Here is a 25,093-nt window from a genome sequence, read left to right on the forward strand (position 1 = left end):
TTACTATTAAAATATTCTTAAAAAACACATTAATATACTTGATTCACAAAACAAAGAAAGAATAAGGCAAGAAACGCATCTGAGGTCAGAAATTCGGCCTCTCTGGCGAGTTTCAAGGCCGATTTCGGCATGTTTCGGCTGTATCGGCCGTATTGGTCGCTGGCCGATATGTACCGATATGGCCGAAACAGGCTGAAATCGGCCGAAACAGGCCGGTTCGGCGCGAATCGAGCCGAGTCGGCGCGAATTTGAAAAAAAAAAAAAAAAAAAAAAAAAAAAAAAAAAAAAAAAAAAAAAAAGCAGACGCGGCACCGACACGCGGTCTACCGCGTCGGACTTGGGTTCGGCACCCTCCCAGCCGCGTCCGTGCATTCTAGCTTAAGACCATATCCATACATTGATGAAATTGAGAGCTGCATCTTCCTCGTGGAATAAGTCTATTCGGAATTCATTTCTTTGAATTAAGCTTCATATTTATTTGCGATCTCAGGTTCTAATCAAACAAGTGACTTGATGGCAGTTAAATTTTCAATTATTTATAATTTCCTTTTTCTTGTTTTCTTTCCCGTGTGATAGACGTGGAAATGTAAAATTTTCATTTTTTTTTTTGCTTATAGTTGATGAATGTGTGTGGTGCCTAATGCCTTCTCATCCAATCTCTAAATTTAAATTTATTGATGTAGTGTGAGAAAAATAGTATTTGCAAGTATTTGGGTGGCCATCTTTGAACCAAAATAAAAGTGAGATCTATACATCCTTTGAGGTGTGTTTATGTTCGGTTGTGTTTTCCTCTATAAAGAGAATAAAATCATGTGGTCACTTGAACATTGGGTTAGGTGGTGAAAAACCATAATCACACACAAGAAAGCAAAGAGAGAAATTATGGGTTTATATACAGAGGTTTCAAGGTTTTTTTTTTTTTTTTTTTGGGTCATTTTAGAGGTTTCTGGAAATTTTTTGTCATTTTAGATGTTTCAAAGTATTTTTCATCATTTTAGAGGTTTTGAGGGTATTTTAATCATTTGAGAAGTTTCAAGGTATTTTGATCATTTTAGAAGCTTCAGGGTTATTTTAGTAGTTTTTTAGGTTTAGGGGTATTTTGTTCATTCTAGTGGTTTTAGGAATATTTTGGTTATTCTAGTTGTTTTGGGAGTATTTTGGTCGTCATTTTAGAGGTTTTAAGGGTGTTTTAGTCATTTTATAGGTTTCGAGGGTATTTTGGTAATTTTAGAGGTTTTAAGGATATTTTAGTCATTTTAAAAGTTTTGGGGGTATTGTAATCATTTTTGGAGGTTTTAGGGATATTACGGACATTCTCAATGCATTTTAGTCATTTTGGTTGTTCCAAGGGTATTTTAGTCATTTTAGAGGTTTTTTAAAGGTGTTTTAGGGTTTTCTTGATATTTTAGTCATACTCATGAGTAAAATAAAATTATTAGCATGGGCAACAATAAATTATTACATCCATGCTAATAAGTAATGTAAAATCATCTCATTTAAGAAGGTGATGTGATATATTTTATAATTTTAGATTATTTTAATGTTATAGAAAATCAAATGAACCAAATAACTTAATATCACATTTGTTGTAAAAATATTGTAGACATAACATTTCTCTTGTGAAAATGTGAAGACATCTTATTGTCTTCACAATATTTTCATAACTGTTGTCGTGTCAATTCTTTATAAGTCAAAGTAAAATATAACAAAATTATAAAGGTATTACGAAAATGTTGTGTCATTCTGTTGTGTTTCTAGATTTTTTTTTTTTTTTTTTTTTTTTTTTTAGTCAATTTTGTTGAGCCAAAATTTATTGTTTGACTTACTTGGGTTCACTTTTTTTTCTTTATGCACCATTTTAAGTAAAAACACATAATTTCACACACACACAAAAAAAAAAAAAAAAAAAAAAAAAAAACTTAGGATTAAAACACTTTTCATCCTTTATGTTTGGGGTAATTCACAATTTCTCCTAAAATTTTAAAATCAAGCAATTTCCCCCTTAATATTTTGGAAAATAGTAATATGTCATATTGTTATTATCTTAGTTAAACTCTAATGAAAGTTTATGATTCTTAAAATATTCTATTGTGTAATGTCTAAAATACTTCAACTAAATTTTAACATCCTAAAATTTTTTTCACGTATTTTGAGTTTTAGATGATAGTAATGCTTGCAAAGTTGCAACGGTGATATAAGATGTTTTACATGTTACCTAGAGAACATTGATTTTCTAAGTTTAAATCTTTAAAAATTATAATTTATCTAATGGAAAATTCGATGACACATGTCTTTTGTTTTTTGTTTTTTTTTTTTCTTTTATTGCGTAAAATGTGTGTTCATTGAAAATTAAGTAAGCTAGACATTGCACTTAGACTCATGTAGAATGATAAAAAAGAAAGTATAAATGAAAAAAAAAAATTGATGTGTATGGTTGAAGGTATTTGATATAAAGATTTAATTGTAGCATATGACATCATTTATTATAAAAATTTAAATATTGTGACAATGTTTTAACAAAACTCAGTTGCTTATTGCTGGAAGTTGATGATATTCATTATCATTCTTAGAAGTTTTTAGTGAGTGGATATTGCTTTTAACAAATATGTATCAAAATTCTTATGCGAATGAGATTAACTTTGTATTACACATTTTTTATGTATATAGTTTCATACTTTCTCTTTACTCCAAAAAAAAAAAAAAAAAAAAGGTTTCATACTTTTTCAAATAGAAATTCTTTTCACATGGATACTTTTTTTTTATATGCATTTATTTAAAAGATTAGGGATTATATAGAAATATTTGAAAGATTATGAACCGTTTTTTAAAAATAGATTAAAAAATAATAATAAAAAGGTTTGCTTTTAGCTTTTTGTATTATATGATGCAAATAGACTATGAAAAAAATAAGCAATTCTGAAATGGAGTTCTTAAGCATTCTCATCAAGAATGCTAAATATTTTAGCATTTAGCACTTCAAAATCCTACTTTATCAATTTTAACATACCATTTTACAATTTACCAAACATCAAATATTCTATTTTTTTTACAACTGCATTTAAATAATATTATTTTTATTTTAACACTTTCTCTCTCTTTCCACCACTTTCTTCTCAATGGCTAGCCACTGTCAGCCATCATAAACCATCAACATTCCATAGCAAACCCAAACCCATGGCTAACCCACTGCCACCACAATCAACATCCATCCAAAAATCAACCCCATAGCCAAAAAAATAAAAAAAAATCCAACAACAACAAAATCTAAACTAAACTTGAGAGAGAGAAGCCTCACCATGAGAGGAAGAGAGGGAGGTGGAGGATAGAAAAACCTATCAAACCCAAGACCCATGCCTCAGCCACAGCAACCCACCTCCACCACCACCCACCCACCTCGTTCTCAACCCCAACCAAACCCACCACCTCGATCTCAACCCCAGCCAAAACTCACCACCCCGATCTCAACCCCAGCCAAAATCGTCGCCAAGCACCACCGATACCCACCAAACATTACAGCCACAGCTCCAGTCACAACAAGAAACCACCACCACAAGAACCACAAAAAAACCGCCACAACAACCACAAGAAAACAACCAACACGCCGATCTCCACGTCGATCTCCTCCACGCCGATCTCACGCCATCAAGCCGTTCTCCTCGCCATAAAGCCGATCTCAAACGTATGATCTTGTTGTGAGGGAGAGAGAGAGAGAGATGTGGGAGACAAAGAGAGAACCAGGGGAAGAGAAAGATGTGGGAGATAGAGAGTTGGAGAGAGAGAATAAATAAATTAATAAAATATTAAGAGTAGCAGTATTGCAAATTTTATAACATTTACCAGGTTTGATGGAGTGGATTTTTGGGTTTAAAATGCTAAAAAATAGCATTTATAGCATATGCAAGCCTTGATAAGAATACTCTAATAATAATAATGCAATAATATATATATATATATATATTTAAAAAAAAAAAACAAAAAAGAAAGAAAAGAAAGAGGAAAGAGGAAAGAGGAAAGAGTCTCTTCTGCACTAAAAAAAAAAAAGGTTTGCTTGGAGGGGAAGGAGAGCATCATTTGAGGAGAGGAGGAGAGAGAGAGAGAGAGAGAGAGTGAAGATGTCGGTATCGACGAGGCAGAGGCGGGCAGTAGCAGCGTCAGATCCTGCAACATCGGAATCAGGGGGAGGAGGAGGAGGAGGAGAGTGGTACACGAAGCACGACAAGCCTTCTTCTAGTGGTGGTAATACGCGAGGAGAAGAGGGATTGAGGTGGTTGTTGCCTTTGTTTGTTCTAGGAACGCTACGCTACATGAGCGCCACATCTAACATCATTCACGACTGCGACGAGGTCTTCAATTACTGGGAGCCTCTCCATTTTCTTCTCTACAAATCTGGCTTCCAAACCTGGGAGTACAGGTCTTCTGCTCTTCTTCTACCTCCCTCCTCCGGCTCGATTAATTTCCTGCTTAATCTTGCTTTCTTTTGCAAACCCCCACGCACCCACCATAACACTTTAGTTTTTTTTTTTTTGGTTCATGCCTCCATGATTAAGTTTGATTTATCATACCTTTTGCATTTCATGCTTCCCTGTTTTTTTCTTCTAAAGTTATATATTAGTTTGTTGTTTAGAAATTGGGTTATCAGGAGTAAGGTAGTTGCATGTTTTATGATCCACCACAGTTAATTCGTTGGACATTTGGAACTTAGTTCCATTATGTTTGATGTGGACAATTTAGCTGGAACAAAACTGTCTTAGGTTTGAGGATGTGGAAAGTACAGGGACTCAATTGTTGCCTATGTTTACTGGTTCTTTGTTTGATTGGTCTCGTGCATGCGGCTTCACTAATAGCATCTCCATTATGGAATTCATAGAGTCCCTCTATCTCCGTCTATAATTTTGTTCTTTTATAATTCTTTTCAACCACTAGTCTCTTTGCAATAAAATATATCTTTTAAAAAAATAAAAAATAAAAAGTAGTTGCAAAGGTGCGGTGGATTGGCATCGATCTTAGTTTCAAATCCTACATATCAAAAGATGAATAGTTAGACTATTGTTTCTCTCCAGCTTTCTTGAATTATTTTGAAATATTTCTTGGTTTAACATGACTTTCATTTAAGACATTGAGTGTTGTTATAACATATACACTTCCTGCAGTTCCCAGTTTGCACTGCGATCATACTTATATATTCTATTCCATGAATTAGTTGGCCGACCAGCTTCCTGGTTGTTTGGCGATGAAAAAGTATGATTTCTCTATACCCTTGGATTGCTATTCTTTTGATATTTTATTGATATGTGATACTTTGTAACCCCAGTTTTGATTTATTAGTAGGTTGAAATATACTTTTTGTCCCTGAAATATGGTCTAAGTGTGATTTTTTTAAAATTTTTCATGGGCAAAATTGAAATTTTTTAAAATTTGAGACAGAAATCAAACTGGGGCCATATTTGAGGGACAAAAAGTGCATTTTAGATTTTATTTTTTACATATTCATGAACCAATATCTTTCCCATGGCAGGTGAGAGTATTCTATGCTGTAAGACTCTTTCTAGGTCTCCTCTCTGTTATCACAGAAACTGTTCTGGTAGTAGCCCTTTCCAGGAAGTATGGAAAACGTCTTGCTTGTTACACACTTGCAATGTTATGCTTAACCAGTGGCTGCTTTTTCGCTAGCACAAGTGGGTGGACCTTTCTATTAGTCAAAGTTGTTTCGCAAATTGTGTTTCTGTCTTGTGTCTTTAGTGATGCCTTATATTTTTGTATTTGGTCAAGTATTAAAAATTTGGAGTTTCAGTTGTTCCATTATACTTTGGTTTTTATATTTCATTGTCTTGACATTGTTTGCTAGGTTTCTTGCCAAGTTCATTCTCTATGTATGCCATCTCTCTTTCATCGGGGTTATTTCTTCTAGAGAAACCTGCAATGGCAGTTGCAGTTGCAGCTATTGGTGTAATCCTTGGCTGGCCATTCTCAATCCTGGCTTTCCTGCCAGTCACATTCTACTCTTTGGCTAGAAGGTTTAAACAAGCATTTGTTGCTGGGGCTGTCACCTCCCTTTCTCTTCTTGTAAGTTAATCATTAATTTTGATCATTAGATATTACTTTAATGGATCTATTATTTATATGCCTGTACCTTAGCAATTGGCATCGATAGAGTTATTAAATCTCATATTAAGTAACTTTTGGCATGCACATTACAATGTTAGATATTTGGAATTCTTGCAGGCAGTCTCTTTACTGGTTGACTACTACTACTACGGACGATGGACATCATCTTTGTTGAATCTGTTGCTATATAATGTCGCAGGAGGTGGTGAAAGTCATTTGTATGGGACTGAAGGGGCATTATATTATCTGAGGAATGGATTTAATAATTTTAACTTCTGTTTCATTCTCGCTTTGCTGTTCTTGGGAATTTTGCCAATTGCAAGGAAAAAGTATGTCCCTGACCTGCTGATTGTGGTCTCACCAGTGTATATTTGGCTGGGATTTATGTCTTTGCAGCCACACAAAGAAGAAAGGTTTGATAATTTTACTTTATGAAAAAAAAAAAGAAGAAGAAGAAGAAATTGTTGTGGATTTGGATGATACCTTCTATCCCCCCCTCCCCATGCACATTTGTGTGTCTTGACATTTTTTTTTTTCATTTCAATGCTAAAATTATAATCTTATCATTTGCTATCCAAAACCACTAATATTAACAATAATTTAATATGTACTTGAAATTTTTCTATGTTTGTCAATTAGCAAGCTTGATTGTGGTTCAACTGTTCCATTTTTTTTTTTTTTTTTTGAAAGAAAGCACTATCTTGTGTTGGTCCATGCCCCTCTTTTTTAGGAAGGGGAAAACATGTATAACCCACATTTGTAAAACCACATCTACAGATAGTCATGCTAGTGTCAGTCAAGATTCTCGTATCCCTATGTTTGGAGAGAAAATTTGAGATCAAGCAGATTCAGCTAGTAACTTGCAATTAGCATGTAGTAAATATTTTCCTGACCAATCTGGACGTTGATGTATTTAATTCACCTTTATGCCATTAATATTTTTCTACGACCTTCACTCATTGAAAAATAGAGGTTAGAGGTGATTTCTTGTTCAAGGATAGAAGAAATGGTGGTGACTCAGTGTAAAGGTAGCATCTATGAATAGATGTGTCAGGTAGTTTGGATAGGTCTACCATTCAAAATTGAGTGGGAGTCCATATATGAGACACAAGTCCTTTTCAATAGTTTTTCTTCCCTGATTTTGATTTTTTTCAAATATAAAAAATTATATTTTCTGATGTTCTACTTCTTTTGAATTACTGTAAGCATCACCCTCTAACTTATGGCACTTGATAATACATTTTATGTTGACCCTTCTTCATATATCATAACTGATTGCATAAATGGTTTGCATAAGAGTTTTTTTTTTATAATATGTAGGTCAAGAACTAGGAAAATGATTATCTTAATTTACTTGGGAAGTGAATCCAATGATCTTAATTTATCTCTGGAACCTGAATGGACAATCTTTGGATAAGTATGGGTTTGTTTGTGTATATGGCATTAACCTATTTCATGTAATGTTATAAATTAAATTACTGGAAAGGCTGCAAAAGGGTACTCTTATCTGGTTTCTATGGGCTGTTCCTTTAATAATGTTACAGCTATCTGTAAAGGTTTTTATTTGTGCATTTATGAATCATCTACTTTGTTTCCGATAATTAATTTTGAATTTCAAACCTCTTGCTCAGGTCTCCTAAGTTCTGTAATCAGAAGAAATCAAGATCCATTTAACCTCCAGTATTATATTAAAAGAGTGCAGGGGAAATATTATTGATGATAATTGTTTTCTAACTACATTTGTAGGTTCCTTTATCCAGTATACCCACTTATTTGTGTTGCTGCTTCAGCTGTCATCGACAGCTTTCCTGATCTTTTCCGAGATAAATATAATCCCACTGATAATTCCCTGATTGTTACGGTAAGTGTATTCTATTTTCCCATGCATTTCTCAGTATACGATAATGAGTCCTCACCCATGGTCAATTTCTTGTTGTTTATATATGCAGATGGCCAAATTACTTCGACCTGTGGTTCTTAGCCTCATATTGTGTACCTCCCATTCTCGTACTTTTTCGTTGATTAATGGTTACTCTGCTCCTCTGGAGGTTTACAAGCTTTTAGAGCATCATTACGATGCCGGAACGGGTAACAGCCAATATCTTGCCTATATGTATATGATACTATTTCCTCTTGGTGATGAGATTATCAAGGAATTCACTAAATAACCCCCTTTAATTCATTAAAAGAAGTGAGGTTTAGGGTAATTTTGTCTATCAAGTCATGGAAACAATGCCAACCCCCAATACACGTGCGTGTGTGCACACACACTTACATATCTTGAGATGAAGAAGGAATGTTCTAAGCAGTTGTCCTAGTATTCTTTTGAAAGTCTCAAATGAGAGGTAGCTTTGATATTCTGGCTTCAATGTTCTTTTATAATGGAAATGGTATAGGAAATGAATAGCTAAAGGCGTGACAGTACATGTTTGTTGGTAACAATTTTACATTTCTTGAAAATTTAAAATGCAGTAAAGTGCTTCCTTTTAAATTTTTGTGATGACACTTACTAAGAGATAGGGTAGTTATACCAGCCTGGATGATCTAGTATTCTTGTTCCCTTTAACATAATATAGCTTTACTAGTAATAATGTTCTGTCTGATTGATATGGTAGCCTTAGGAACATACACTTCTTAATGGTGGTTTTATTCAGAACTTACATTTCCTTTTGTTTTAAAACGCGTGTTTTCAGTTTATTTTTTCAGATATCAGCATCCAAGAATTTTCTTTGAAATTCTGTAATAGCATTTCTAAATTTTCTTCTCCCTAAATTATTTGTTACTCTTTCTGTAATTTACACCTTAAAACTCGAGGCCGAGTTTCTTCCAACAGGAGTATGATGGAGTTATGGAAGATTAATATGCTATTACTTTTCAAATTCGCCTATTCAAGAATTATTTTATTGGGTCCTCGTGAAGTCCAATTGAAGTGAAAGATGTGCCCTTTTAATGGTCTAAGTATGAGTCTTTTAGGGTTAAAACAGTTTTTAATTTGGGTTTTTATTTTATTAGTTATGGTCAGTTTTATATTGAGGGGCAAATCTGTAATTTCTGCAATTCCTGTGAATTAAGGGTATTTTGGTAATTTAGTTGAGTCTAGAATCTTCTAAAGTATTCTAAGTATCTTAAGTTTATTTACTTTGGGTCCAAGTTAGTATTTATTAGGTTTTATTTAGTAGTCCAAATACTAGTAGGAATCCTATTATGATTCCTACTAGTACAAGTAGAGTCTTTATATATATTGTATTCAAATAAAATAGAATGAGTTGATTAATAAAATTGAGTGTTTTGAGCGATATTTATGTTGGCCTTTGTTGTTTCCTTCTCTTTCTCTTCTTTCTTTCTAAGATTACTGTTCACGGATACTGTTCACACAGCTCCTAAACAGCCCTAACTTATTTCTAATTCTTCTTCTTTCCTAACCCTAAACCCACCACAACTAAATGTAGACAAATCCCTAATTTGTCCTACATCAAGTTTTGGTGTCACTTTAGCAACTTTTCTGACACGTTATTGTCAGTGGGAACTAAAGTTTGATAAAATGCCATGAGAATAGGAAAGACAACTCAATTTTAAAGACCACATCAATTCCAAGGACATCATTTATTTGGTATTCGAAAGGTTAAAGGTGATATAGCCATTTGAATCTGATGCAGGACAAAACCAAACAATGCAACATGAAAATTAAAGAACAAACAAATAAAGATAGGCAACCTAGAGTCAGCACTTAGGCTCTTTTGGAGACAACACCAAGCAAGAGATATCCTCTAGGAGTTAGCATCTGGGGTTGGCTGGAGATAATTGGAACAATATCAAGATAGATTTTATTCTAGTTCATGGCAAGACGCTTGTAGCTTAATTGGTTAGCACCTCCTGGTGTTCTCTAACATAGACATCTAGGGTTTGAGTCGTCCTACCCCCAATTATCATATTACCACAAAAAAAGAAGGAAAAAAATCTAGTTCAAATCTCTATAGAATAAATTAGATTGTTGTTAGGATTTTGAGACATTTAGATAGAGAATTAAACAATATTTATTGATCATTACGTACAATTCAATTAAGATATTATATGAAAGTATGATTTTTCTATTCTTTTTTATTTGAGATTTCAATGATATTTTTATTGGTTAATTCAAATATAAAAATAAATAAATAAAAATATTATATTATAAAAAACTCATGAGTGGGTTATGTTGGAGTGAAACAGAAAAGTTTGAGAATAGCCGGATCTAAATGCTGTCTCAATAGTTTTGAACCATGTAGACCATATTCATCATAAAAAAAATTCCCTCATCATAGGATTAGGAGTACAATACTATGCTTATATAGACTACTAGGACTACATAATTCTAATTGACATAGGAAACCTTAATTCTAATTGACTAAGGGAACTTAATTTTAAATGACTTGGGAAATCCCAATAATTACAAAAATACCATTGACTTTAGGAAATTGAATAAAAATACAGATATTTCCAAAATTAAACATTAAATAAAATACAAATAAACCTAATTGACCAATAAAAATACAATTGTTTCCAAAATTAAATTAGACTAAATTACAAAAAAAATAAAATTCTTTCCGCATTGAAATCTTTTATGTTTTGGATCCTATATGCTGCAGGTTCTGTACTATGCGTCGGAAGTGAATGGCACCGTTTTCCATCATCATTTTTTGTTCCTGATTATGTGGGAGAAGTCCGATGGATTGATGATGGGTTCCAAGGTCTTCTGCCATTCCCATTCAATTCTACCCTGGGAGGGACTGCAGCAGCACCACCATATTTTAATAATAAGAACAAGGCATCAGATGAGCAATATGTAATTAAACTTGAAATTGTTTGATATGCCAAAACTTGTTCTGTTTTCCCTTTCCATTATATCATTAATGACCCACCATTTGATCCTACAGCTCCAGGATCTTGAGGCATGTACTTTTCTGGTTGAGCTGCAGCTTAATCGACCTTACAATACTCGTGGAAGTGACTTGTCAACATGGGAGGTAAATCAATCTTCTTCTCTTCACTTTTCCTTGCATGATTATACTAAATTTTATGTATCTTCTTCAGGCCGTGGCAGCACTGCCTTACCTGGACAGGGAGCTCTCACCTGCCATGTTTCGGTCATTTTTTATCCCATACTTGTGGCAGGAGAAGAACGTATTTGGCATGTATAAACTGCTTAGAAGAATACCAAAATGATTTGGGCGGTCTTGAAGTGTGGTTGACCATACCCTTAGCGGTTTGTGGTAACGTTGATACCTTACCCACTGAGGAAGAAAATCCGGAATTACATTTGACACCCAATTTTGCTAATGAGATTGCTAACTATTCATACTTAAAAGGTTTTACCTGATTCTGCAATGGAATTTAGTTGACTGGTCAATTTATATATTTATTGTATGTTCCAGACGTTATTATGTGTATGTAATCCTTTATGTTCTATAGGGTTCTAAATTCACAAGCTTCTCCCATACTCTCCTTTCCGTTTCACTCGGTATTTTGCCATGGCATTTAAAATTTTTAAATAACGTGACATTTAATACACATCTAAATTTGTACTACTTGAATCATAAATCAAATCAAAATAGCAAACCCATAGATTTTCTTTGGATGTTAGGTTTGGATGATTTAGGGCCTGTTTGGGTAAGCATTTTTCGTCACTCAATTTCCATCACTCATAACTCATCATTCATCACTCAATTTTTCACATCCGTTTGTCTTCATCACTCAGTTTCCATCACTCACTATTTTTCATAATATTTGGAGGGCCCACGCCTGTCACAGTGCAGCCTTTTTTTTTTTTTTTTTTTTTTTTTTTTTTTTTTTTTTTTCACTAGCAGTTTTTTTTTTTTTTTCCCCTCCTGGGTTGGCTGTTCGGTCTGGGTTTTTTTTTTTTTTTTTTTTTTTTTTTTTTTTTTTTTTTTTTCACTAAGTTTGGTGAGTCTAGGTACTAAAGAAAAAAAAAATAGAACAGAAACCATAAAAAAAAAAAAAAAGAAGAAGAGAGAGGTACGAACAGCAGGAAAAAAAAAAAAAAAAAAAAAAAAAAAAAAAAAAAGGGAACGAACAGCCAACGCCAACTCGGCAGAAAGAAAAAAAAAAGTCAAAAGGTGGTCAAAAGTTGCGGCTGTGGGTCTCTCATGTGTGTTTATTTACAGAAATGCCATTGAGTTATGAGTTACGGAAACTGAAAACAGCCTTTTGTTGTTTTCAGTTTCCATAACTCATAACTCAAAAATCAGAGAATTGAGTGATGGAAACAGAGTTATGGAAACAAAGTTATCGTTTGGCCAAACAACCTTTTTGCTATGGGTCCCACCATTTTTGAGTTATGAGTTATAGAAACTGAGAATTGAGTTGTGGAAATTGCTTACCCAAACAGCCTCTTAGGTATGGGTTTGAAAAATGGGATTTTGGGCATGCTATTCATAGATCTATGGGTTTGCAATTTTGAATTGGGTTTTGTGGTTTCAAGTAAATGATGGTTGAAAGGATGTCTTCGAGTCTAGTGCTTGTGGTTTGGATTTAAATTTTGGTGGGTGACCTTTAAGATATGTGGTCGCCATGTGGCTTGGGTGGTCATGGATTTGGTATGGTTTGCCGTGAGTTTTTGGTTTGTTTTGATTTGGGTGGTCATGAGCGTAGGTCTGTGATGTGTTTCAAGAAATCTTTGATGTGGTTAGTGGATATGGGTGAGGGTTTGTGGTGGTGATGGGTTTGGCTTTGGGGTGGCCAGCGAACACTGTTTGAAACATTCAGTAGTTTTCTTTTTTCTTTTCTTTTTTATCCTTTTGTTTTGCATTGGGTTTGAGGTGGTGGTAGTCGTGGGTTGTTGCTGATGTTATTGTTTTTGGGTGGGTAGAAAATGTGAGAGAGAGAGAGAGAGAGTTGATGCTAAACTAACCTTTAGCAGTGATGGCTGTTCAATGGAGTTGTTGACGTCGGTGAAGGCTTATGGGTTTTGTAGGTGGCATGGTTCGGTGAGAGAAAGGGACAAGAGGGAAGAGACTTAGAAGAGATAACAACATTTAGCTATTTGGGAACAAAGTTGTCTTTTAGGTACTAAATTGGTTAGTTTTGAGAAGTTTTGGACTTTGTTGGTATCAATCCAAATCTCATGGCAGTTGTCTAAAATTTACCCAATTATATATTCATAAGCTTCATAAATGAAACTCTTAGAGATTTTTTATTATTATTATTTAGAGATGCATAGAATAAGAGGAATTACACCATATGACAAGTTTAACGATTTTTTTTTTTTTAATAGGATGTTTAACGAGTTTAACTTATGTGTAAGCAATGAAATTTTGTCATTTTCTTGATACCTGTAAAAAGTAGTAATATCCCTCTGGGTATTGTACTATAATTTTCGTTAACTTATTTTGCAGTAGTCCACATGGGCTATATCCTGCCCACCACACTGTCATTACCAAAGGGGTAACACTCATGACTCAACTCTTTTTCTTTTCTTTTCTTTTTTTTTTAAGAGGAAACACTCAACTTATTTAAGAGAGACAAAAAGTAAAATGAACTTTTAAGAAATACTTTATGTATTGTATTCCCTTATTTGGAAATTGAACAAAGAAGAAATAGAATGATTAATATAGAATTCTCTTTCCATTTTTTTTTTTTTTTTTTTTTTTTGGGAAAATTCCTCCCAAAGTTGAAAAGAACATTTATGACTTATCCAGAGGAAATATTGATTTTAGACCTATTTTGAGAAGAAAAAAAAATAATTAAAGTCATAATAGTAAATTATTATTTATTTACTTCCATTCATTTTGTTTGTGTTTTTTTTTTTGGCTGAACTTTATTCATTTTGTTATTAACTCTTTTTTTTTTTTCCCTTGAAAAGATTATGTTATTAACTCTTAAATACACATAAATAAATATAAACCATATTCTATTGTACGTATTTCTTTATGATTTATTATTATTATTTTTTTGTACAAAACTTATGTACAGTATCTTAGGTGTCGTTCCCTTTTAAGATTCTGTTTTGTGACTACTTAACTTAAAAAATACACTTTTATTCATAAGAAAAAAGTCACATGGTAGAATCTTAAGAGAGGAACTTAAGGAACAACATATAAGTACTGTATCTAAGTCTTACTCTCTTTTTTTCTTTTTATTTTTTTTATTTTTTTTTATTTTTATGAACTCTTAAACATAGTTTCACTTTCAGCAGTTAACTTCCCTTTCTATTTAGTATCTCCGCCTTTCTTTCTTCCCCTTTCTTTTCCTTGTTTCCCATTGTTGCCACTCGTCTCAGCTTCTATCAATAGAGGAGTGGAGAGGTTAGGACTTAGGAGTTTCATATAAAGAAAGAAATCAATAAAAGTTTGACAACTCAAGAAAAAAAAAAAAGAAAAAAAAAAAGGGAGTCGGGGGGTATGTAGAAATATAACAGAATATAAGGACTCAGAGACATTTAGTAAAACTGGGAAACGACTACTTCGATCTTTTGACTTCATCAACATCTCCCATTCTAAAAATTGAAAAGAAGAATTAAAAAAAAAAAAAAAAGGAGCTCTGTATCAATATCTTCTTCCTTTTCTGTGGTGGGAACTCCTTATGGGGATCAAGAAGTTGCTGATAGGATTGCAATCATGCCAGGTCTGCCCAAGAATGTGAGCTTTGCTCACTACTCTGGGTTTGTGATCCTCAACAAAGGCACTGAGAAGAACTTATTCGTGGAATAGTGGTAAGCTTCTTCAATTGTTGTTATAAGTTGATTCTGTTTAAATAGATATACAGTGAGTTTACATTTAGCACCAATTAGTTAAACTCTTCTTGTTTGTATGGGCTTTGTTGTTGAAATTTCTGTTTCTTGACTGCTAATAATCCATCAATGTGCAGAATACAAGAGTGGTTCATGTATCTGCAAAATCTGGTTTCTGAGAATTTTAGAAACATGGAAGCTGGTAGTTAACAGGCTTATATATATATATATATATATATATATATATATCATATGGCTTTCTTAATCCATACTCAAGCATTGTATTTCACTGAATTTTCAGAGCATTAGGTAGATGCTTTGCAATAATTCTTCTGTTTGACTAAACCTATCCAATTATTGAGAAGTTTTTGTTAAGTTGCAAATGCAAATCTACTTTTCTTGGATCCCCCTGTGGTCTCATGAAAAGTACGTTGGAAATACTCTAATGAAAAACAAGTTTTGATTTGACAAATAAGATCCCAAATAATTAGCAAGAACAAAATAAAGAGGAAGAGAGGAACAATCTCACATTGCTATAGAATCATGCAAAAGTGTTGTCCCTAAAAGTTGATTTGTGCCTCTTGAAGTAGAACTTGGTGCTTGTCACTCCCTTGACCAATCAACCCCCCAAAATTAGACTATAGCATTGACCTTCGCAATGAACACACTCCCAACAACAAAGGTTCAAGAACAACCCTAGTACTCTGCCTTTCCTTTTGCAAGTGTAGTTTGCACTTAATATGAAGTGTGGTCTGCACTTAATAAAATATGTTGGAGAGGAAGAGCAAACCAGTACAAGAGGAGTTCAGCAGAATAGGACCTGGGCTTCCACTAAGGAAGACTAGATCAAACTAGAAGAACAAGGAAGAGCAGAAGATTCCACTAATGAAGCAAAGAAAGAATGTGTGAACAATGTGAGGTCTAGTGGAAGTTTTATTAGCATAAAAAAATAATTAAATAAGGACAAAATTTAGTTACAAAATTAGTTATAGTCTTAAACTACAATCTTACTCAATATTTTTTTATTGGAGATGAATTTTGATAAATCCACAATTGGATTACATCTTCTTCTAATATCCTCTATGATTGCAAACTTTTCTAGAAAATTAAATATCAATAACTATGCTATCAATAAATTGTTTAAATTGCAAATTTTTGTAGTTTAAAATTATGCATTAAATATAAACTTATAAATTATATAGTAAATAATATCTGATTGATACAAAATTTGACATATATATTAAGAGCGTAAAGAACATACAATTTAACGGTTGGATTTTAAACTATGTTTATTTTATTAAATGATATTTAAGCTTTAACCTATCACTAATTTTATAACTAAATTTTGTCCATAAAATAATAATTTCGCTTACTAAACTAAGCTAAACTCTAACCGGCAGACCCAACAATCACTTACAAATCCAATGGGTCAGCCAAACGGTCACCGAACACGTTAAATATCCAATGGGCTGGAAAAAAGAAAATAATGAGTTTTCTTTCCAACGAAGCTAAACTCCAATGGGCAGAACCAACGGGTCAGTCAAATTGTCATTGAGAGAAAATAAAAACCCAAAGAAAAATTAGTTGGATCTCATGTGATATGAATAAAGTCCAAGTCTAGACTAGGCCGACTATTTTAAGATATTAACTGAGATAAACAGTGGCAAATTAACACAATACAAAGCATCCTAACCTATGTGAGACTCATAACAATAAATGAAATGTTTGAAACACACACCCACACCAACAAAGTATGAAGTCAACAATACAAGTTTCAATTCCATCCTTCACCCTTCACCCACATATTAGCTAAACAAAAGTTTCATATTTTCTTTTTAAATTTTATCTTTTCTTGGTTTCTTATGGGGTTTGTGACATTTTAGCCAAGGATGGTTGTGCTTTTCTATCAGAGTGGCTTCAAAGGTTCCCACGATACAAATATAGGGATTTTTATATGGCTGGAGCAAGGTATACATGTTCATTTTCAATCATACATATTATTATTGATTTGATAAAGGTATTGAGGACAAAACGGGCTTCTGCCCTTTTTGGGCAAATTAATTAGCCTTTTGCCCTTCTTTCTAAACTAAATAGGGAAATGCCCCTCTTTTGAAAATCGAGTTTCTCAAAATCAAGTTTTAAAAAAAAAAATTCTGGAACCCTATAGTGATGTTTTTAAGGACCTATAGTGACATTTTAAGAACCTATAGTGACGTTTTATAACTTGATATCCATAAAATCGAGTTATATGCAATAAAGTTATAGGCAATTTTATTGCCTATAACTCGATTTCATGGATATCAAGTTACAAAATGCCACTATAGGTCGTTATAAACGTCACTATAGGTCGTTATAAACGTCACTATAGGTCCTTGAAAACGTCACTATAGGGTTTAAATCGATTTTCAAAAACTCGATTTTCAAAAGAGGGGTATTTCCCTATTTAGTTTGGGAAGAAGGGTAAAAGGCTAATTAATTTGCGCAAAAAGGGCAGAAGCCCATTTTGTCCAAGGTATTGACGAGTGTTTCAACTGATGTTACTTACGTTTTATTAACATATATAAATATCAGGTCACTTTGTTCCTCACTTGGCTCAAGTTATATTGAGTAGAAACAAGGGTAACAAAGAACCAATCATTGATTAATCTGAAAGGTTTCTTGGTAAGAGATTAATGCACAGAAGCTGTGCGAGAAAAATTGTTTAGATTAAACTTAATTTGATTGATGGTCTAATTGTTCATTGTCAGCTTGGAAACCCTACATTGATAAGTCCAATTACAATGTTGGTCAACTTGAGTACTGGTGGAGCCATGGATTAATATCAGACTTAATTCTGAAATTGGAAATATCAATTCTTTCAACATATTAACTAGACCATGTGATGATGACCAAAAAAATTATCCAAAAAACTTCAGGGTCACACATGTAACTGTCAGCTCCATCTAATTCACTACACAGGCAAAGTTTGATTAACTTTATGACTTATGAGCACTTAAAGTTAACTCTTATCTGCCTTACGGGGTGAGTTGGACTTCCCTCTAAATATAGTTAATAACTCTATGGTTGTTGGACCAGCACTGATATATGATTGGCTACCATTTGTTTTTCTAAGGGGAGCAGGGCATATGATCATACAAATAAAATAAAAAGGATGCTTGGCCCGTTGTATGATAAGAGGTCCATGCTGCTGAAGTTATGTTATGGAATAAATTAATAAGATCCTATTGCTAGTAAGACTTAATATCTCTCATGCAAAACTAAATGGATAAATATTACAAAGGAAATTGGTAATCGGTAATGGAAAAACCAATTTCCACATAAAATTGATTTCAAAATTTAAAATGAAAAAGTTAATGAATGCCTTAACAGCATTTATTTGTAGACCATTTTTAGATACTTTTTATGGAAAAAAAAGAAAAAAATAACTTACTTTTATGACAACTTTTTATATTTTCTATAGAAGTGGTATTACAATTTTCCTAAAATGACTCATTAACAAATGTTCTATGGGCACCCGAGACTCTAATTAAAATGAGAAAAGGAGCATCACTTTCCAAATTAGGAAGCTTGTATTGTGGTTGCTATTATGTACATGCAAGGGGAATCAATCTTTTGATATCAGCTCCTAGAAACTGAAACTTCATCTCTAAATTCTCATAACCTCTGTAAATATGAGCAGCACCACTGATCTCTGTAGTTCCTTCTGCTGCTAATCCTGCTAATACCAGTGCCATCCCACCTCTTAAATCAGTTGCAACTAGTTGAGAACCACGCAAGGGACTGCAAAAGGAAAAAAAGAAAAGAATCACCATCTAACATATCTCAAGATGAGGCAAGCATTACACAATCATTGTTTTAAGACAATATACCTCCCTTTATCTTTCCCAAAAACTAGAGCAGTGCTCCCACAAAGCTGAATTCTTGCTCCAAGCTTACGCAGTTCTTTTACTACTCCAAAAGAGATAATAAACACGAGACATTAGTTCATGAAAGATATTGAAGTATTTATAATATTAGCTTTTGAAACATGCAAAAGAATGAACATTTGGGGCAAGGATGCATAAAACATAATAAGCATTGTTCTGCCTAGACTCCCTTTTCATTAGGCATCTTTAATTAAATAAAATAAAATAACAAAAACAAAAAAAGGTTTGACACAAAATGTAACAATGTAGCCACTGTTGGTTCCACATTTCGTAGATGAAGTACTAAGCAGCACCACAGCATCTGCACGACAAGCATCAAAACACACACATGCGCACGCACACATTTTTAGATCATAATGCTCCTCCAATCTTATAGGAAAAACATTTTTGGAAGCATGTTCCAGTTATTTTTTTGGTTAGTAGGTTAGACATGCACCTAGTGGGTTTTGAACCAACAGCCTTACCCTCCACCAGTTCTTTTGGAAGGAAAACTCATTTGAGCTAAAGCTCTTTGGCAGAAATAAATTCCAGTTTTCAATTGGAAAATTCATTTCTAGGCAGGAAAACTGAACTTGAGTTTGAATGCCCTTTTAAAACATTTGCTCGCAAAAAGAAAAATGAAAAATCTGCTGGTGAAAAAGTATTCAATGCCACACCATGACAACTAATTTACCACATACCATGACCCATACGTTTGTCAAATACACATTCCTCCACAATGCTAGAACCGATGCATGTGGTGAGTAGAGACATTGTTTGAGGTTGAAGATCCGTAGGAAACCCAGGAAATGGGCCTGTCTTAATATCAAAACCTCGCAGATCTTTAACATCTGTAGAGGCTGCTGAAATCTACAATGCCGATGAATTAGAATAGCTCAAGCAATAAACAAAATGAGAATAAAAACAAAAACAAAATTACAAAAAATTTATATACCTCAAAAGTGTCATGGTTGCACTGTCTGATTTTGCAACCAGAAGTTAATAGTTTGTCTATCAAACATGTTAGATGGGAAGGGATGACACGTGACACTGAGATGCAAGAGCGAGTAATTGCTGCAGCAAGCATAAAGGTGCCTGCTTCAATGCGATCAGGTGAAATAGTACATTCAACACCATGCAATTGACACTTTCCCTTGATAATAAGCTGGTCACTTCCTGCTCCCTCTATACAGGCTCCACACTCTGTTAGAAAACAAGCAAGATCAACCACCTCTGGTTCCTGTGGATAAATTTTGGGCCAAGAACTCAGTTCAATATTTCAATTTATTCCATTAGACAACACCTTAATTTCATTAATAAGTTCCACCATCTTCACAACCAAAATCTAGAAAAATCAGTGAGATTCCTAATGTCATACTTGGGCAACATTTGAGAGTACAGTGACTCCATCAGCCATACATGCTGCCATCATAAGAGTTTCAGTTGCCCCAACACTGGGGTAATCAAGTTGGAATCTCCCCCCTACCAATCCTCTGCCATTCTCTGTACAAGCTTGAACTTTCCCATTCCTGTAATATTGCACAAATAATACTTAGTGGATTCTTTGCATGTTAGTAGATTCCAATGCAAGTCTTCTTCTTCTCTCTTTTTTTCTTTTTTTAGTTTCAAATGTCTTTTCATTTTTGGCCTGAACCCAGTTCAGTTTTAATTTTATTAGGAACATGATCAGCAGTTTGGGAAGGTTTACAGAAGAAGGCATATCTGATTTTCATAACGTAAATCTGGTTCAGAATTCGAAACCATAAAATTGGCATGGCCCCCAACTGAGACCTTCTTAGCTAAAGGGATTGTTGGAGTCTTTATTTCTTCTGGGTCCTTATGTTGATTACACAGTTCGCTGCATGATTAATGCTTAGTCTTTGGAACCAAGGGAAATTATATACTTATCGTCTAAGTAGTTGATAAGGTTCTCCAAAAAATCTATTATATAAGGAATAGTAGCAGCCATCATATGAAGTAGATAAAAATTCTCTAGATAATATTAGCAGTCATTTTCTTGAATGTATGACGAGTTCAAATCCTAGTAGTTTTCCAAAGATTTACTGCATAAATTACCGCATAAGTCACTCACAATACCAGAAGACGAGTGACACACCTAAGCCCCAAATCTTAAATACCAAAACCACCATGTGAATAGGAGTAGAAAAACTTCCATTCGAAGTAAGTGATACTTCAACCATCGCCTAAGCCTACGTAAAGAAAGTAACAATACAACTACTCAAAAGTGTTGATTACTATGATGGGACAATAAAAAATAAAAATAGACATGAAGTAGGCAACTCAAAGTGACAATGCGGGGCTAGCCTATGCACTTTGATTTGTGAAGCATTTAACACCCTAGGAATCTTATCTCTATCCACTCTTATGATCTCATCACTTAATTCCAACCCACTCTTAACTTTTTTGGATGAACCCAACTGTAAGATCAAGTAAGATGTAGAAGAGAACTGACCTTACAACCTACAATACCAGTTAACTTGAGCATTTGTGGTTAAATTTTGCAGTTACACCAGTTTGCATTTTCCAAACTCCATTATACATAAAAACTAATAGTGTCCAAATTGACCAATTTGCAGTATGATCACTATGACATAACGAAAAATGTTCATAATGACTTAATGATTGAGCTCATCCATAGAAAATTTACATCATTGACCATGTTATAACTTATAAGGGTGAGATAATCAGATAATTCAAGTTTGGAATCCATCACTCTAATCCTCTCAAGTCATTGTTTTGAATTCCCTAAAATTACACTGACAGACAATGTAAGAAAAGGAATGTTGGGAACCATGAGGCCCACGACAATTCCACATGACAAGGCCATCTTAAGACACTAACCCACTTAAAAGTGATGTTATTTACAGCCATATGGCTATATTATAAATGCGTCCACTGTCTTATCACTTATGTGAAGGTATCCAATGGACATTACTGCAATTTTGACAATCGAAGCCTCTTTGGAAAGAAAGTTCATCAAAACTAAATCTTAATTTCTCACACCTGCTAATCTGCTATACACATTTCCCTTTCTCAAAATAATAATTTTCCAACAAATTGATTTTAATCCAAGAAAAGAATCCTAGAACTTTAATGAAGGATAGATATTAATATACCCAATCCATCAGATGCAAAAATAAATAAATAAATAAAAAAGGTTTCAGCACCATAAAAGGAATATTTTGTGCAATAGCTAATTAACCACACAGCATGCCAAAATCGCATAACGATAATAAAACTCAATTCCACTTGTTAAAACAATGCATGCCATTGAGTTGAAAGTAACATTTTTAACAGGTAAACTGTATTTACAAGTGAGAGAGAGAGAGAGAGAGAGAGAGAGAGAGAGAGCGTGCGCAAGATAGTGTTAAAATAATGATTAAATGATTCTAAGCATTTCTACGCCCCCAATTTCTAGTGCGATGAGCAAAGTAATGTGGTGGGTTGCTGCACAAAACAAAAAATGTAGACCACTCGGCGGTCGCACAAGTCAGCAAATTGTGTTCTTTCTAGAATGAATCGAGTGATTGATATCAACAAGACCGAAACAAGAAAAGAGCAAAAAGAAGTACTGTAGCATAGCCAGAGTAGAGAAAAGCAAGAAATGGAAAATGAGGAGTTTAGAAAGAAAGCTACCCCTACCTGACATAAACAATAGCACCAAGAGCACGAAGGCCTCGAATGAACAAGTCGACAGGGCGAGCCCCGATGTCGCAGCCGCCGGGCAATGCGACAGTGGCCTCGCCGAAACGAGCCAGCAAAGGCCCGATAACAAAGAACCCACCTCGAATCTTGCGAATGGCATCGGAACAAGGCTCGACGGAGTGGACCCCATCAGTGTTAACCAAGTATTGGCCATCACTTTGAGACAGAGAGACATGGATTTGGGCTCCCAAGGAGGTCAAAATGGAAGCCATATCTCGAGTATCTGATACATTGGGGACATTGTTAAGCTTACAAGTGCCCGAGCAGCAAAGGGTGGCAGCCAGAATGGCCAATGCTGAGTTCTTGGAACCACTGATGGGGACATGGCCACACAGCCTAGAAGGCCCAGTGATAGTGAGTTTTAGGTCTGGGTTTTGGGTTTGAGAGTTTGACAAAAAGTGGGTATAAGTATAATGGGGGTTTTGAAGAAGGGTTTTTGTATTTGTTGAAGTTGAAGGGTTGAAGTTGAAGGATGATAATGGTGTGGCCATTAAGCTGTGACTTGTGAGCTGTGTCTGTGACAGGTTTATAACACTTTGTTATTTGTGTCACTATTTAAGGCGGGCAGGGCATCCACTTCCAGGCCAGTGCTACATCAAATCTTCAATGCACTATACCGGATTCAATCAGATCCCACATTATTTTTTTTATTTTTTTATTTTAATAGATCCCACGTGAATCAGAATCATGATAATGATGTTCATATCCTATCCAGTGACCATACTGTCTTCGCGATAAGATCAGACACAAACACAACAATTTCCTTTTTAGGTACTGGACTCTGGATTTATTATATCCTTTGCTTAACTCATGTCAGAATTCAAAATTCAAAAGATCAAATCAAACAGCTGCCGGTGGGAGACAAGAATACCTTTTTTTTCTTTGACTTCTGTGTTTTCTAAAGAAAAGCCAATTAGTCTCATTAATCACACCTAAAATTTTAAAATATTTTTTTATCATATATGAATTTTTTTTTTTTTTGAAAAAAAAAAACTTATATTTCATTAACACAAGAAAAAGGAGTACAACAGAGGCTAAAAGCATACAAATTCATCCTAGGCCTGGTTGAATCAGATGAACTAAGAAGGGCAGGGTAACACCCTTCCAGAGGTTGTTGGCATGATTACATTTTGGCAAATTGGGCAAGCTCATGGGTAGCCATGTTGTAGTCCCTTTTCACGTGATGAAAAGAACAGCAAGAGAAGGAAGACTTTGCAAGTTGAATACCTTGGATCAGGTGACCCATTGCACCACCATTGAGGTCTTGGGAAACTGCCTGAATGACCGAGATAGCATCAAATTCGAATATGACATTGGGAAGAGTCATCTCCTGGGCCAAGAGAACACCTTGCTCCATTGCAAAGAGCTTCGTCCAATCAGTAGGGTAATGCAGGGGTAGAGCCTTACAAAGGGCTGCAACCACCCTTCCCGCCCATTGTGAATGATCACCCCAACACCAGAAGTCCCACAGCCATCTATGGATGAAGCGCCATCCACATTTACTTTGAAATAACTCGACGAGGGAGCTACCCAGCCCCTCTGAATAGTCTGCTTTGGGGGAAAGTCCACCGAGATGGCTTCCTAGAAATCCTCAACAATGTTTTTAGCCAGATTTGCAAGGGTGGCAGACCATTCTCATCATGGACAAGCTTGTTTCTATTATACCAGATAGACCAGGAGATAGCAAAGAAAAATTCAAGATGTTTGGCAACGGAGTATGAGCTGATTTGGTGTACTAGGCCAATGAAGTCTTTTGCATTCAGCAGTACCTTAATAGGGCGGTCCTGCCAAAGGGGCCACGCTGAGAGAGCATAGTCACAAGAGATTAAGGCATGGATTAGATTTTCAGTCTCCTCTCCGCAAATTAGGCAGACACAAGAAATTTGCATACCCTTTGCAACCATATTTGTAAGCACAGGGAGGCCATTTACGCCAGCTCGCCAAGAGAAGATCTTGATTTTTGCAGGGAGCTTTAACGACCACATTTTTTTCCAAAGCTGAGCATTTGGGTCTCCAGTAGAGCATTCCCCCTCATCCTTTGTGTCAAGGAGTTTGGTTCAACAAAGTAGGCACTTTTTAACTGTGAATTCACCCCTCTTATTCCCTATCCAAATGAGTTTATCTTCAGGCAATTTTTAGGGCTTAAGGGGATTTTTAAAATCGTGTCTACCTCAACGGGCAAGAAGAGAGTTCTGATAGCCTCGATTTTCCACCATCTTGACACCAAATCAATGAGAGAGGATACCATTGGAAAGTCCTCAAGGGCTGAGGGAGGGGTAATGACCTTGTATGTTTGGGAGCCATTTGTGGTCCCAAATGTGGATTAGTCATCCATTTCTCACTCTCCATCTTGTTCCACTTCGAATGACTTCAAGGTTGTTGAAAATACTCTGCCAAATAAAGGAGGGACTGTTGCCTAAGTTTGCATGGAGAATATCATTGAAGGGGAAATATTTTGTCTTGAGGATACGAGCAGCCAAGGAGCTTGGGTTTGTGAGGATTCTCCAGGCTTGTTTTAAGAGTAAGGCAAGATTAAAGGCTTGCAAGTTCCTGAAACCCATACCATCTAGAGATTTTGGCTTGCACATTGTTTTCCAACTAACCCAGGCCATTTTGGATTCTTGTTTTTTCT

General features: G+C 34.8%; 2 protein-coding genes across 2 annotated transcripts; one reads left to right on the top strand and one right to left on the bottom strand.

The window, feature by feature from the left end:
* Positions 1 to 4,000: 4,000 nt before the first annotated feature.
* On the top strand, positions 4,001 to 11,579 carry LOC115955470 (dol-P-Man:Man(6)GlcNAc(2)-PP-Dol alpha-1,2-mannosyltransferase). Its single transcript, XM_031073594.1, has 10 exons — positions 4,001 to 4,411; positions 5,151 to 5,238; positions 5,516 to 5,675; positions 5,846 to 6,063; positions 6,223 to 6,518; positions 7,852 to 7,966; positions 8,055 to 8,193; positions 10,731 to 10,927; positions 11,019 to 11,108; positions 11,176 to 11,579. The coding sequence occupies exons 1-10, from the start codon at positions 4,113 to 4,115 to the stop codon at positions 11,305 to 11,307; spliced, it is 1,734 nt and encodes a 577-aa protein (XP_030929454.1). The 5' UTR covers positions 4,001 to 4,112; the 3' UTR covers positions 11,308 to 11,579.
* A 6,677-nt stretch (positions 11,580 to 18,256) lies between these two features.
* On the bottom strand, positions 18,257 to 23,079 carry LOC115954559 (UDP-N-acetylglucosamine 1-carboxyvinyltransferase 2-like). Its single transcript, XM_031072438.1, has 6 exons — positions 22,399 to 23,079; positions 20,114 to 20,264; positions 19,691 to 19,975; positions 19,437 to 19,605; positions 18,700 to 18,778; positions 18,257 to 18,610 (listed from the first exon to the last, which is right to left on the bottom strand). The coding sequence occupies exons 1-6, from the start codon at positions 22,950 to 22,952 to the stop codon at positions 18,415 to 18,417; spliced, it is 1,434 nt and encodes a 477-aa protein (XP_030928298.1). The 5' UTR covers positions 22,953 to 23,079; the 3' UTR covers positions 18,257 to 18,414.
* Positions 23,080 to 25,093: the final 2,014 nt, after the last annotated feature.

Source organism: Quercus lobata, chromosome 8, assembly GCF_001633185.2.
Source record: "Quercus lobata isolate SW786 chromosome 8, ValleyOak3.0 Primary Assembly, whole genome shotgun sequence".
NCBI lineage: Eukaryota > Viridiplantae > Streptophyta > Magnoliopsida > Fagales > Fagaceae > Quercus > Quercus lobata.